This window comes from Cydia splendana, chromosome 5 (assembly GCF_910591565.1).
Source record: "Cydia splendana chromosome 5, ilCydSple1.2, whole genome shotgun sequence".
NCBI classification, from domain to species: Eukaryota; Metazoa; Arthropoda; class Insecta; order Lepidoptera; family Tortricidae; genus Cydia; species Cydia splendana.
In genome coordinates, this window is record NC_085964.1 from 2,605,404 (window position 1) to 2,619,866 (window position 14,463).

The window sequence follows — 14,463 nt, forward strand, 5'->3', positions numbered from 1 at the left end:
TTTTACCGAAGAACAATTAAATAGTTATTTCTTTTTTGTTTTACAAGGGGGCCAACTTGTTGTTTAACCCGTCGTGCGATTCATACCCGAGCAAGCGAAATATTCCAAAATTAATTGAACGAGCGTAGCGAGGGGTTCAAGACACTTTGCCACAGAGTGAATACAATTTTTTTCACCACACCAACGCGAGGAAAATACTAACTGTAAAACTTTACAAATCAAACTGAAATGAGCGGTATTCAATATTTATCATTCAAAATCACAGCCAACACGAGGAAACAACTCAATTATGTACTTATTTCCTAGTAAGTACAAAAGTAAGCGCCAGTCAATTATTGAACCCACGACCCGCTCCGCTATTAAACCTTAATAATAATAGAGCAACTATTTATATTAAATGGCTTATTAATATAATAAAGCATGACATCGCCAATTCGTGACACGTGCATTACCTTAATACATAATTACATTGAACCAAAACATGTTTTATTTATGTCACTCGTATTAACATACTCATTCTCAATAATTGACGCAAACTCGTTATCCCTTATGTTAAAAATTAATATCTCCCGAATAGGTACTCGTACCCTATACGATAATCCACGTGTTCAAATTAATTAAAAAACGTCGCATTTCGCAACAGTTTAATTACATTTTCAACCTTATCTGTATGGTAGTAAAGTACAATTTAAATTGCAGTTTTTTCGAGTTACGTCTTTTTGGGGGGAATATTGTAACTTTTAATACTAGCGACAATTATATCGTTCATAAAGGTGGAAAATATTAATATGGAGCTGGGGGGTCCAAGTTGTTTTTAATTGGGAGTCTCAAGACCCTCTGGAAGGTATTTCGCGACAATTAGCTGGATTTATGACGTTTGCAAAGTGATTTATTGTGAGTTGTATTCGTACCTTGTATTGTACATGTAGGTTATTTATTACTTATTGGGCACACTTTATATCAAATTATTTGTATTAATATTATTCATTTCGTAATTGAAAATATGTATTTATAAACAATTAAGATTCCATACAAACCTAATCCCCATTTTCCTATCTGGATATTGACATTATAGAAAATATTTTTACACAATCCGATGTAGATATGACCACAGGTATGGTACGTCCCTTTGTTTGATTTTGTTACATTTTCTTATTATGTAAAAGCTAAAAGTAGGTAGGTATATATTCTTTAACAGCTGAACAGACAAAGATATAGACCTATATTATGTACAACAATTAATCTGTAATATACAGTTTTAACGCGGACTGTAGACATTTATCTACAGAGTGGCTAAAAAATAAACTGCATTCCCCTTGCCAGGGAGGTTTTGGGATTATGATGAGCAACTTTTACTATGGGAAAAATTTGGCTGTTTCATACATTTTGGCTGGTCTGGCCCATTTTCTATGGGAGGGTAAATTTTTTTTTCGCGATTTCTGGGTTGGTCCCATAGTAAAAGTTGATCAGTATAATCCCAAAACCTCCCTGGCAACGGAAATGCACTTATTTTTTAGCCACCGTGTATTTTTGGAAAGTAATTTCAGGGTAGATACTTTTGGCGCGTTGATGCTGGCTGTACTTACCACATCCTACAGAATTCAACACACTCTGAACCAATTCTATTATAAATGAACTAATAACCCCATCTTATTAGAATCCAACTACATTTCCAACTAAATGCAAGTGACTAGCAAATCCTATTTTACCCTGACAAATTATCCCGGATAGAGACGTACCGTTGTAGGGAATATTGCCCGAACTGGGAAGGTTGCCGACAATATTGCGCCCTCTCTTTTGCATTGCTCGCGCTGCGAACGTCAGTTGCTGGCAATATTGGTTGGAGTGGGAATGATCGTCACGTGCCAATTGCAATTTCAGTTTGGAGAAAAACCATATGTGTTTACATCAATCTTGGAACAGTTTTTGTGTCAGATATGTAGACTTTCTTGTTTACATTGCTTTCCAAAGCGAAGGGAAAGGGTTTACTATTTGAATATGTACTAAGAACATACAGAAACAAAGTGGATAGCGCAATAACATCCTATTAGGGTAAACATACCGAGATATTATTTTTAAATTAATACATGTTTTATTTTGTAATACTAGTTTTAATTTTTGAAGTCATCTCCAATTCCTCCTATAAAACTTAAAAAAAAACATGAATCATTTATAAACTAGAATCATTTATTATCATTAAGTAAGTAAGTAAATATTCTTCATTGCACCAATAATTATACATCACTCATCAGTATCACTTATTATAATAATATGTACATATTATTATAATAAGTGATACTGATGAGTGATGTATATATATTACCTATATGTTAAACATTTTCCTAAGTAACCTTATTGCTTACATTGCCAGCAATATTGTCGTTATCAGTGTCTGTATTCCCGGGAATGTGAAAACTGTTGCGGCACTTCACTAATTCCTGCACATGTTTTACACCGGGCTAGAAATAGGACATTAATTTACTTTTCCGCGATGATTTGTTGAACGTTAATGCAAATTTGAGGGGTAATTAAATGCGGTTTTGTTCCTGTAATACAGGTTCTAACGTGTTATGTCAAAATGGCGAATAATTATGGCGGTTGTAGGGCACATATGTCGTTTTGTAATTTGGAAGTATTTAATTTAGGTCTATCCCGAGGTTTGTTAGTGGTTTGATTTTGTTGGAGATGGAATGGGAATGATTTTGTGTAAATAATGTATTAATTTAGCTACTGGTCGAACAAGCATTGTAGTAAAGCTTGTGAGGACCGTGAGTTTAAATCCTGGTTTATACAGAGAACAGAGGGCCTACCGCGAACCATTTTCGATGTGTTGCCTCCCTGTCACACTTACGTACGAATGTACAAGTGCGACATAGGGCAACATGTCAAACGTAGGCCCTCAGTATCTGCATTACGTACGGATGTTCATTGACATTTTTCATTGGCTTTTTGCCTGTCGAACATAAATCTCTAGATGTCTGTAGAGTTTTTTTTTGCGATGAACTATTTTTGGATGGAACTGTATGGATTTGTCTAAATCATGGAGCGATAATGCCAATAAAGGTCCATATATGTAAGTAATGCAACCCGCCAAATAAATTCTAACGCTATGCTTTTCCCCCCAGTGCCGCTGGTGCGATGTGCGACCGAGCCAGCTTCGGCGGCTCCATGGGCTTCCCCATGAGCATGTCCATGGGCTCCATCGGCTCCATGCCCATGATTGGTCAGAAGAAGTCCCCAGAGGAGCACATCAAGAGACCCATGAACGCGTTCATGGTGTGGAGCAGGCTGCAGCGGCGGAAGATCGCCCAGGACAACCCTAAGATGCACAATTCTGAGATCTCAAAGAGATTAGGTGAGTTTTAGTTTTAGATATCCTCCTCCTTGCGCCGTAATCCTCAGTATTGAGGGTCGTGACCTCCCTTTTGAATCACTTTCTCTCTCACGATCTTTCTCCATCTGGTTCTGTCCTTGGCGGTGTGGAGAGCCATGTGAGCTGTGGAGTCAAGAGCCGTGCGGATCTGGTGATTAGTTTTAGATATAGTAGGTCCCTTTACAGATATTAAATTTTTTGACAAAGAATAAGAAAGAAATGTCATAGTCTAGTAGCACAAGGTGAAGATTAAAACAGCAAAAACTGATGGGGCAGTAAGATTCTGGTAAACGGATGATAAACTGACAAAAGTATGTCTTTAACTAGACTGACTAACATCAAAAAAAAATTAAAATGTCAATGTCAAGTTGATTACAAAGCTTGAAAATAATAGTAAAAACTAATGGGAGGGTTAAGATTTTGGAATACAAACTACAAATTGGATGCATGACCTGTTTTTCCCATATAAGCAGTATGAGTTGGCAATTCACAGAAAAATAAAAGAAGGAAAAGAACTGAAAGAAGTGTTGGAAAACATCGTTGGAATAGGAGGGAAGAGAAGTTCCAAGGGTGTACAATATTTTTCACATCACCTATTCGAAAAAGAGCTTTTTCTTCCCCGCTAGGAGGGATCAAAGTGGCACTTTTCTTCCCTGCTAGGAGAGATCAAAGTTGTACTTTTCTGTTCTAGGACACGATTTTTTCTTTCTTGCATACTATTTTTTTTGGTCATATAATACATATTTTGGAACATAACATTTTCCTCATAAACTTAGAATAAATTTAAAAGTGGAAAAAATACTGTCTTGGGTAATCCAGGGGTCGTGAGTTCAGGTCTCACCCAAGACAGTAATTTTTCCACTTTTAAATTTATTCTAAGCTTAATAGCATCGTTCGCAGACGTTTCTGCTAGTTAAAAATTAAAATTTTCCTCATAGTTGATGTGAAAAGCAGTATGTGTCACACGGTATCAAAATTATTTCGTCTTGGGTTAACACTTGAATCCCTCATTACGCACAGGATTCTACTTTAGAATCCATCGCTTCATTCAGGATTCAATGTACGCCCTTGACGGAAATATATCATTTTGATCCCTTGTAACACAAACTACTATGGATTTCTTGGTTTACATGATGATAAGGAGTTTTAATGACCTGATGACTAATCCAGAAAAAACATAAAAATATCCAAACATCCACTTCGCCTTGACAATACTGACGCATCTTAACTTGGCCGCTACAATGCAAACATCACCTAAACAATGTTAGAAGCTCATCTAAGTGAATCTTAAGTTAATAGCAACAGCCAAAGGCATTGTCTTATTCTTCCATCAAGCTGATCCTTCGCCCTTGATCTTATCTCCCGATGTATTGTGATGGAAAGCACCTGAGATTGCTCGGTGTAAAGGGGCTCATTTGATTGCAAATTGACCATTCACCGCTCTGAGCGGATCTGTGAGTGAATGATTTGGTTTAATTAGTTGTCTTGGTCTTGGTATGCACAAGTGAATGATTAAGTGTGAAATATGTTTGACGTAACCCGGATATGCATAGAAATACAAATGTGTATGTTAGGTTTCCTAAAACTTTGAATAATTATGAAACTTCTGTCAAAATAATTTCACATTAAAATAGAAAAAGTTTCAATTAAAATTAAGATTAAAAATGGAAAATCCGTTCCCCATACCAAAATATGAGAATCTTCGGAAATTTTCCATTTGGAATTTTTGCAATTTTGATTCAGTGGGGTCCAAAACGACCCCTACCTAAGTATAAATAGTATAACCGGTTAACTAAAAAGCTCTTGAAACATGGCGGTGAACCGTGTTACTAAATAGTTCCTTCCCGTTGTCAATTTATGGAAAAAAAATGTCGGTTAAAATGTTAAAACTGTACATGAGTACTCAGGCACTATAAAATAGTTGGTGCTACTTTTTACAAGCTGTTATTTATTTTGTCTTCGTCTTCACTTGTGCATGTGCGCTATGTGTCACCCGGTCTGTTTCGTACAAATCTTATAAGTTAAATAAACTTTCTGGTACAATTGAGTTCAAGTTTGACACTTGAAGTATTTACTTAGTTTTATTAGCATTGCTGTGTTGGTTTGATGATGACGGAGTCCGGAAGTAGGTAGGTAGCAATAATAAACTCATACTTTATAACCTCTTATGAGGTTATACTTTTACATAAGACATACGGCGCGATTCGAGAAACGAAATAGAGATTCACTAGTAAAGATAAATATCTTTACTATTTCATATCTAGTGAATCTCTAATTCATTTCCCGAATCGCGCCGATAGGTACATAAACGTCAGTCAAATCTGAAATGCAATTGAAATTCATTTGTCTTTACATTTATTGGTACTTATGAGACAAAATGTTGGAGACATTTTAAAGTTAAGTAAAAAAATTTGCAGATTTTCAACAACTTTTTAGTAAGATTATATCTGCTCCCTGCGATACGCCGTCCAATTTATCCATATTTACCTTAAGTAAATGTTTAAATTCGCGTCAAGAACCATTATTTGTATGCAAATGTGTCGGAAACACAAATTTGCAGGTTATTTATATAGCGAGCGTCTTAATTTGGGTCTGTTTATGGTTTTTGGGTTCTTTAATGTGTGGCAATTTGTGGAGTTTATGGAAACAAAACGTGCGTAAAGGCAGAATTTGCGATCATTAGGGAAGGTTTTTTTCATATTTAATAATCAGATTTGACCGGTGAATATTTTGTTTATAACAGGGAACCTATTTCAGATTTTTTTTTTGTCGTTAGGTAATATGATATGACTATTTCTTGAAGAACGAAACATTCGTTTGATAGGTATGAAAATATCATGATACAGCTTGTTTTTGATAAATTAAGAATGTTTATACAATAATATAGATACTGTGAAAGGTATATATATATGATAAATAGGCAAATGAATATAGGTACATACACGTATAGTTAATCCAAAATTAAAGGTTATACGTTTTGTAAAATTATCAGAATGCCTACTGCCTAATTGCCTATGCAAATAATATAATAAAATCAAAGTAATTGGCCTCCATTAGTTTGTATTTAACTTTGTTTATATATCTCTTCAGATCCGCATTTAATTAAAATAAATAAACACCACGAACTTATCATCCGGCATTCTATAAGAAAACATTCTGTAACCTGCCTTCAACCTTAAATTATGACTCGAGAGCTTTTGAAAATTTTAAACCGATAAAAACACTTGAATCACAAAAAGTGAGCGCAATCAACCGTGAGCCCAGCGGGGGACGGCCACCGAATTAATCAACAACCAAAAAGCCTTTAAAATTCACTAAGTTACTGAACATGACCAATTTAATTCAGACCTCTATTCGCACATTGTTGCAATGAATCTGGAAGTCAAAGTATAGTGGGAGCGAAGGAGTATAAAATGTTTTGTGAAGATTGGTTGGCTGTTTTCCAGCTACTGTCGGTGTCAGAGTTACATAGCTTTTCGCTTCAATGATAAGAATGATTGTAACAAGTGAAACAATATATTGCGAACTGTGCTAGAAAGCTCTAGGAGTAGAAGACAATAAACAATTTCGCGTGGCAAAAGAAAACGAATCAACTATACCAATCAACTAAGTTATAATGAAAAGAAGATGCGGATGTCATGGTTTGAAAATTACCCTTGCTGTGAACGCACTTCTCCGACTTTTACCGCATATTCTGGAATTAATGCAGAACTTATGCCTGGCGTAAATCCATTGGTATGATTTACAAGCCTCCATAACATATGCACGCTGCTCTGCTGGTCAGCTATCCATTGTCACTAAAGGTATGCGTCGACAAGAGGCTGCCGCGACCCGGCAGCGGCTGCCCGGCAGTCGCCGCCCGGCAGTCGCCGCACCGCTTTATAGGGATTTGTATGACACCGTCCGACCCAGGCTGCAGAGCGGTACGGTAGCGGTACGGCAGCGCTGCCCAACTCGTATCGGTCACAAAAATGGCGTCTTGCGAAGAAAACGACGAGTATTTAGTGGAGCTTATCTGATAACTGCCTTCATCAGCTCTGGACGTATACAATGAATCGATTCTACTCCTCTTTGATGAAATTAAAATCATCATTATTTCATCATCTTCTTCTTCGTCCTGAAGCAGTTGTTCCACAAGTTTCCGCTTTCGTATATTTAAATTGTCAGACATATGCATCGTTATTTTAAATAATACGCAACTGAATCGCACAACTGCTAGCACTGACTCCTGCGTGACTATTGCACGTGGCAGTCGGCAGTCGCCGCCCGGTCGCGCCTATCCGAATGCTTTCGGAGGCGCCGCCCAACTGCCACGTTCGGCGGCGGCGGTCGGTCGCGGCAGCCGGGTCTCAGCAGCGTCTTGCCAAATGCTATCTTAATCAATCCGCAATAACGAAACTAAAACACTACCCCGCGTCTCCATCGCAGTTTTCGTTCAAAAATTATTTGAATTTGAAATCGGAAATCTGCCAAGAGGGCCTTCCGCGAACCACGTTCGACGTGTTGCCTCCCTTACTTACGAATTTACAAGTGCGACAGAGAGGTTACACGTCGAATGTGGTTCGCGGTAGGCTAGGTATTAGGTTGTCCTATTTTCCGACACTTTGTCGTAGGTGTATTCTTATTTTGGAACTGTATACTGTGCTTGTGTGAGACGCAATGACAAAATAAACGCATCCTGCTGGTGACGTCGCCATTTTGTTTTGTTTTGTTTTGTGGTTTTGGTTGGCGCGTGTTTTCTTGTTGTTTTTCTTCATAGTGGATGATCGTTTTTTTATACAAATGTAGTTCCTATTTTCCTCCCTGTATATTGTTTGGAGAAGTGGTCACGTGATGTCGTCCCCTCTCATCTTAAGACATATAGGTTCCGCATTTTAGTTTTTTAGTTTATCAATATCGCCATTACGACTAGATATTTCCTGAAGTCCACAAGCGCGAATAATGTCTTCATCAGTGTCGTTACAGGTAAATACAGTCGCTATCAGATATATCGGAACGGCCGAGGTGCTCACAAATATCTGAACACGCCTCTATAAGGCGTTATGGCTCCTCTACACGATGGGCCAACGTCGGCCAATCCAAGGGACGCATTTATGCGTTAGAGGGAGCAAGTGATATTGCTATCTCATTCTACCGCATAGCTGCGTCCCTTGGAGTGGCCGGCGTTGGCCCATCGTGTAGAGGAGCCATTAGAGTGCGTGTTCAGATATTTGTAAGCACCTCGGCAGCTCCGATATATGTGATCGCGACTGTACAGAGTTCTAAAAATAGGAATATTTATCTTCCTAACCTTCCTTATGTAAACATAATCCAACGTGAAACCGTCCCGTCTCCTACAAAAAGGGCTGTCACCGTCATCGGAAAACAGTCAGTAACAGTTGCTTCCGCGAGTAGGGTGACAATGGTGCGTTTAAAAGTGGACCGTATTGTCCCATACAAACATACAAATAATTTATTCATGGCTTTCAAGAGTTGGATGAATTTGTTCTCCGCTTGAAGGATACGAGAAATGCTTTGTACACTTTATACACATTTTGCTCTTACAGGTTGTGCGATGTCCCAAAAGTTTCCATCCATTTTCGTTCCTTCCATTCCCTTAACGTAATACAAAGTCTACGAAAACTGTAACGGAATGGAAAAAAAAATCATGGGACACCTTTTTTCACCTATTAGGATCGAAAGAGCTCGTGATTCTATTTTGAGTAGAAATAACACAAAAATTTCAAAAATAAAGTTTAATGACCTAATTATTTCTGTAACTTCAAACACTGTCTCATCACAATAAGTTAACACTGATGACCAAACAGAATATCACTAATATTAATTCAGTTCTGTTCTTTTGGTACTAACCAATCGGAGCGTACTTGATTATTAAACCGAATAATAATTCAAACAAGACAGCATAATAACAGGATATCAAACGCACTCCAAATTACCTCAGTTTATTGTCAATAAAAACAATAGTACACTCCAGAGACCGTACACCCTCACATCTGTCCACCTGTCAATACGTATCTACGAAGTTTAAAATGCCATTCGAAAACCACCGTTGTTACCGTGCAATAAGGGTGTAACTATGTGTTCGGCACTAATAAATCGACGAACAAAACGGTTTTGTTTACGGAATCAATCGAAATGCTGTAGGTGTACAATGGAACGTTTTTGCTGGTGTGTGACATACGGGGCGCGAGGATGGGGAGCGAAAGGAAAAAGGGTATTTTTTTCAATTTTCTTTGAGCTAAACTGTGAAAAGGTGGCACCGAAATAGCAGGGCAAATCTATACTTACGGTTGGAATATGCAAACACTGTCATAATCGTATAACATTTTCTTATCATCATAATATAAGACCATCGGACGACTTCAATTCAAAATTATCCAGGCCTGTGCCTGTAGAATAGGTACACACAATGTCTTCGTTAGATGTTACTTTCTCATGATAGTATCGCCGTTTGTAAACATAAAAGCTAGCCTAAACCACAATTCCGTATTCCATAATTAAAACCGAATTTTGGTCCTAATGTATGGACACCCTACTGGCCTGTCTTGTTGATTCTTGACGAATAATGCAAAATAACATACCTACTTAAATTCTGTCAGAAGGTAAACTTCGCCTAAAAATATCTTATACTTCAACCTCATGAAAAACGCGAAACACTATGTAGGGTGACTAAGAATTTAGAAAAATTAGGACATACAAAATAAAATTGAAAGAATAATAAGATAGTAGGGTAGGTAGGTTTTAATTAATTATGAAGAAATTTTACAGTTATGATTTTTACGGTAATATTTGTCTCAGCAAATTTTAAATATTTCATCATCGATTTATCGAACATGTTTCCCTACATGCTCGCTGTCCTATACCTCTACTTATGAAAACCCCTGTTTGTTTTCTGTCTGATGCACCTTCAACGCTCAGTTAATATTAATTAACAGGGGAGCACCCTCGTACTGTCTCAGGTTACGTAATAGCGATTACGTACACATTCGACTATCACGCCTGTATTCTCGGGGTAGGCAGTTGTGTGTATGGGATATGTAGACCGATAGGCGTGTTTATGATAAAAGCTCTCAAAAATCATTATAAACTCGTTGGCTGAACAAATTTCAACAAATTACAATACATATTTTATTCAAGACAGGGGCATTTCATGATTAAACACTGAAAGAAATGTTTGCATTAACACTAATAACATATTTTGTTAAATACAACTTACCCAAAAATTGGGATATTATGTTACACCGGCCACCAGGTCGGTTGGTAACAACAAAATCGGTTTTAGAATATTGAACATTTATTTCTTAATCACTTAAGTTCAGTTATTTTTTGAATTTCTTCAGTTAAGGATTGTTCTCGTGAATCACATGATATAAGAACCCTATAGTTAAAATTCTTTACTATGACCTAATACGTATTCAATTTGTAGAATACGGTTAACCGTTGTTCACCACACTTTCTGTGCATGTATTTGAAATTTTAACAGCATTAAGTGCAATTAATGCTCCCTCAATTCTGTACGCATAACGCCTTAGATGGAGGATTCCCTCTTAATATTAATTACACGCACAAAAGCAAATCGCACCCTCACAACTCTCACACTTAACACATTTCCAGGTAATACCTTGCTAATTTAAAGAGCTACAAGAAGCCATACTTTACTAACGTTTATGTGACGTTTTAAGTTAGTTCGGTAGTTGGCTGAAGAGGTCTAGAGGTATAGGTATATGGTGGTAGGTATGTTTGTTTGACGTTTCAATATGCATTTCGTAGAATCATGATTGTAGGGGACTGGGGTATGTTATGGGGATTGAGTATGGTATGAAGGTAACATGTGTATATTATGTTATTTTATTTAATGTGAATGTTTGTTTGTCACTCATTAGAAATTTTATCGCATATGTAATTTACATACTTACGTAAAAATAATGACTAACTTTCGTATAATTCTTAATTTCAACAAATTCTTGCATTAAAAACAACGATTAAGTCGTAGTAAGCATTGTAAATATTTTACTTGATAATATGTAATTATATTTTGTCACTGGCAATAAGTAGATATGTACAGTCAGCGAAACTATTAGCTTAGCACCTCAGCATGCAAATGTGTATGCAGGAGTGCCAAGCTAATAGTTTTGCTGGCTGTACGTATATAATCATGAAACTAAGATGGAACCGGGAGCTATAACCGACTTATATTACTTATACATTTTTTCTATAATGACTTCACTGACCTTTTTCTAAGACGATTTGCATAGAAGCTTCACAGCTATTACATAGTCAAAGATCCAGTCAAATAAACTGCAAGTCATCGGTTAAATATGTACCACATTATCCACCCAGTCGCTTCACACGAAAATTACATAATCCGGCTATTAAAAAAAAGGAATCCCACTACATGCAAACAACAACTTTATTCTATGCTACTTAAGTACAAAATTGAAAATTATAATGTTTCAAAAGATATCGTAACAACATATGCCCGCTATCAATTTACAGCGATTCGCCCCGCTCCTTACATAGACCAGTTTCCCCTTTTAAAGCCATTTTTTGTTTCAACTTTTTGTAACAGATGGAGTAATTAAAGAACCGTAACTCGCTATTGGCTGCTGAACTCGCTGGCTAACGTTTCAAGCGAAAAAAGTCATAAGCGTATATGTATTTCAAATACTTTAATACCCATTTTCGTTTGTAACGAACACCGTATATAATTGTATAAAGCCACCATAAAGGTACTTTTTAACTATAAAGAATGTATATTTTCTGTGCTTCTATAGGTATTGTTGCCATGGAATCTATTAAAGTGACTATTTTACTGAATAATAAAGAATGACTGACTATTTCTCGGGTAGGCCGGGAGCGCTGTTGCTTTTTCTTTGCTTTTTTTAGTCTACGTGCTACGCTACTGTTGTGGCTTGTAATAAATTTCAGCAGCTATATTGTTAGTTTTTTTTAGATGGGTCGACGAAGTGAGAGGTGCAAGGTGCAAATGTCAACGGTGAATGCCTATTGCAAAAGTTCAGAACTCGGTGCCGTTTACAATTGTATTATGTTATCGTCACTACTTAGTTACAGAGAGGTATTATAGTACAAAACGAAAGAAAAGCTAGTTTACTTTCTCATGGTAAGAATTATCTTATTCCAATAGCATACATTTGTAGGTATATTAGCCATCATGTAATTTATATTCGAAGAAGTAAATTCAAAGTCGCAAAATATTTAATTGTACCTACCATCACACGACATGACCTGGAGCTTTAATAATATAATACAATTAATACTTTCTGCGCACTAACAGATCAAAAACCAACTTTACATATCTGTCCACAAACGCGCCACAAAACGCTGTAAAAGACATTACTGTTTTTATTTTGAAACCGCCGCATTGTCGCCTACTTACGCAGGCTTATCTGCCCCGTGCAGCCGTAGGGGAGAAAAATGTACGTATGCACAAAAAGGCGTATTTCATAACTAAGGCACAGTCAGATCTGCCCTTGTGCACTGAGCTTACATAACGTCTCTTGTGGGATTGTTTAATTACTTATTACTTTTTTGTGTCGGCTCCTGGACTATTTATGTAGACGTAATTTTTTTTTAATACAAGAATCTAATCAGAGTGTCAAATAGGTACATATAATTATGTAGGTGTTGGTAACGAACGATCGAACGAATTTTCTTCCTTAAAAATTGATAAAGCTTTTCATGAACAGTTGAAAAACGATGAAGTTTTCGCATGTCTCCGTAATATTTAAGTTGTTATATTCTATGTATGTTACATAAGTTAATGTTTACACAAGGGCAAATGATTTATATAACCATTTTTGCTATTAGCTCAAAGCCACGTCAAAATCGTTTTAACGACAAAGTAGCGGGTGTTGCGTAGTAATTATAAAACCCCTATTAAACCCAAATTGACTCGTTAATTAACTAGTTGATAGTTAATACCAATAACCAAAACACGTGTTCGGTAATTATTTCGTAGATTTTACTAGAATAAAGTAAAATGCGGGTGTAAATGAAAACATGACGGGTTAGATCAAACATGAAACACTTTGTATTTTAGGAATTGTGATAATTTAATTACACAAACGGGTCTACCGCGATATAATTTCATTGTTTTTACCTTAAATAAATAATATATGTACAAAACTCGAGAGTTTGAAGTGTTATATTGCGATAAAAAAAAATTGAACTGTAGGTATATTTCAAGAAAATTCAAAACATGCTTGGATTGTTTTCATGAGAGAAAAACACTATAATCTTTGTCTGAAAGCCAGACGTTGGTTGGCAACGTACCGTTGGTTAGCAAACAGAAGTTATAAAACACAAAAAACACAAATTATTTATTTCCATTTATTAACATGTACAATCAACGTAGGTGGTGTTACTATTACCTACCAACAATTTAGCTATTAATCGAATTTAAACTGTTGTGAGACATACTAACATTGAATAATTTTACGGTTTAGACTCACTTGTTTTTAGTCACTCGCGCGACATGTTTTGGAGAGCCTAGGTCTCCTTTCTCAAGCACTAACAGTGCGAGCAGCGTTCACGACGGCCGTGTGTCGCGCGAAACATGTCGCGCGAGTGACTAAAAACAAGTGAGTCTAAACCGTAAAATTATTCAATTTAGCTATTCGAAAAAATGTGTCCATTTTAAGCTAAGATTGTTGCTTTTGGGATGCAATACTTATCACATATTTTTACCTACTATATGTCCAAAAAATATATCGAGTCGTAAAACGTAAGTGAATGTATTAATCTACAAACTTCAATTAGCTAATAATCGTTTGTTTTTATCTGTCATTTTGACTTATGTATTTGTAGATAGAAAGGGATAAAACATAATTTAACTAGATCAGGCGCGTAAAGTTTTATGAATAAGGAGGGAGTTAGTATTTCAGTTATGTAACATTGAATGCCTAATACCAATAGTTGCAGCGTTTTCCCATGCAACCTCCACAAAAGCTACATAAAAGGCCCCACTTTGCCCACGATCGATACCTCCAGTTACATCCGCACTTTTTTACCAACAAACCCATTGTCTGCACAATCGTAAAAACAAACAAACATACATCACAATACACACA

General features: G+C 36.5%; 1 protein-coding gene across 1 annotated transcript in view; it reads left to right on the top strand.

The window, feature by feature from the left end:
* The window catches only part of LOC134790450 (transcription factor Sox-21-B-like), a 68,692-nt gene that overhangs the window by 12,851 nt on the left and 41,378 nt on the right, over window positions 1-14,463 (top strand). The window contains exon 2 of the mRNA XM_063761257.1: window positions 3,126-3,355. Within this exon, the coding sequence (XP_063617327.1) occupies window positions 3,126-3,355 (230 nt within the window). The remainder of the gene's footprint in view (window positions 1-3,125; window positions 3,356-14,463) is intronic.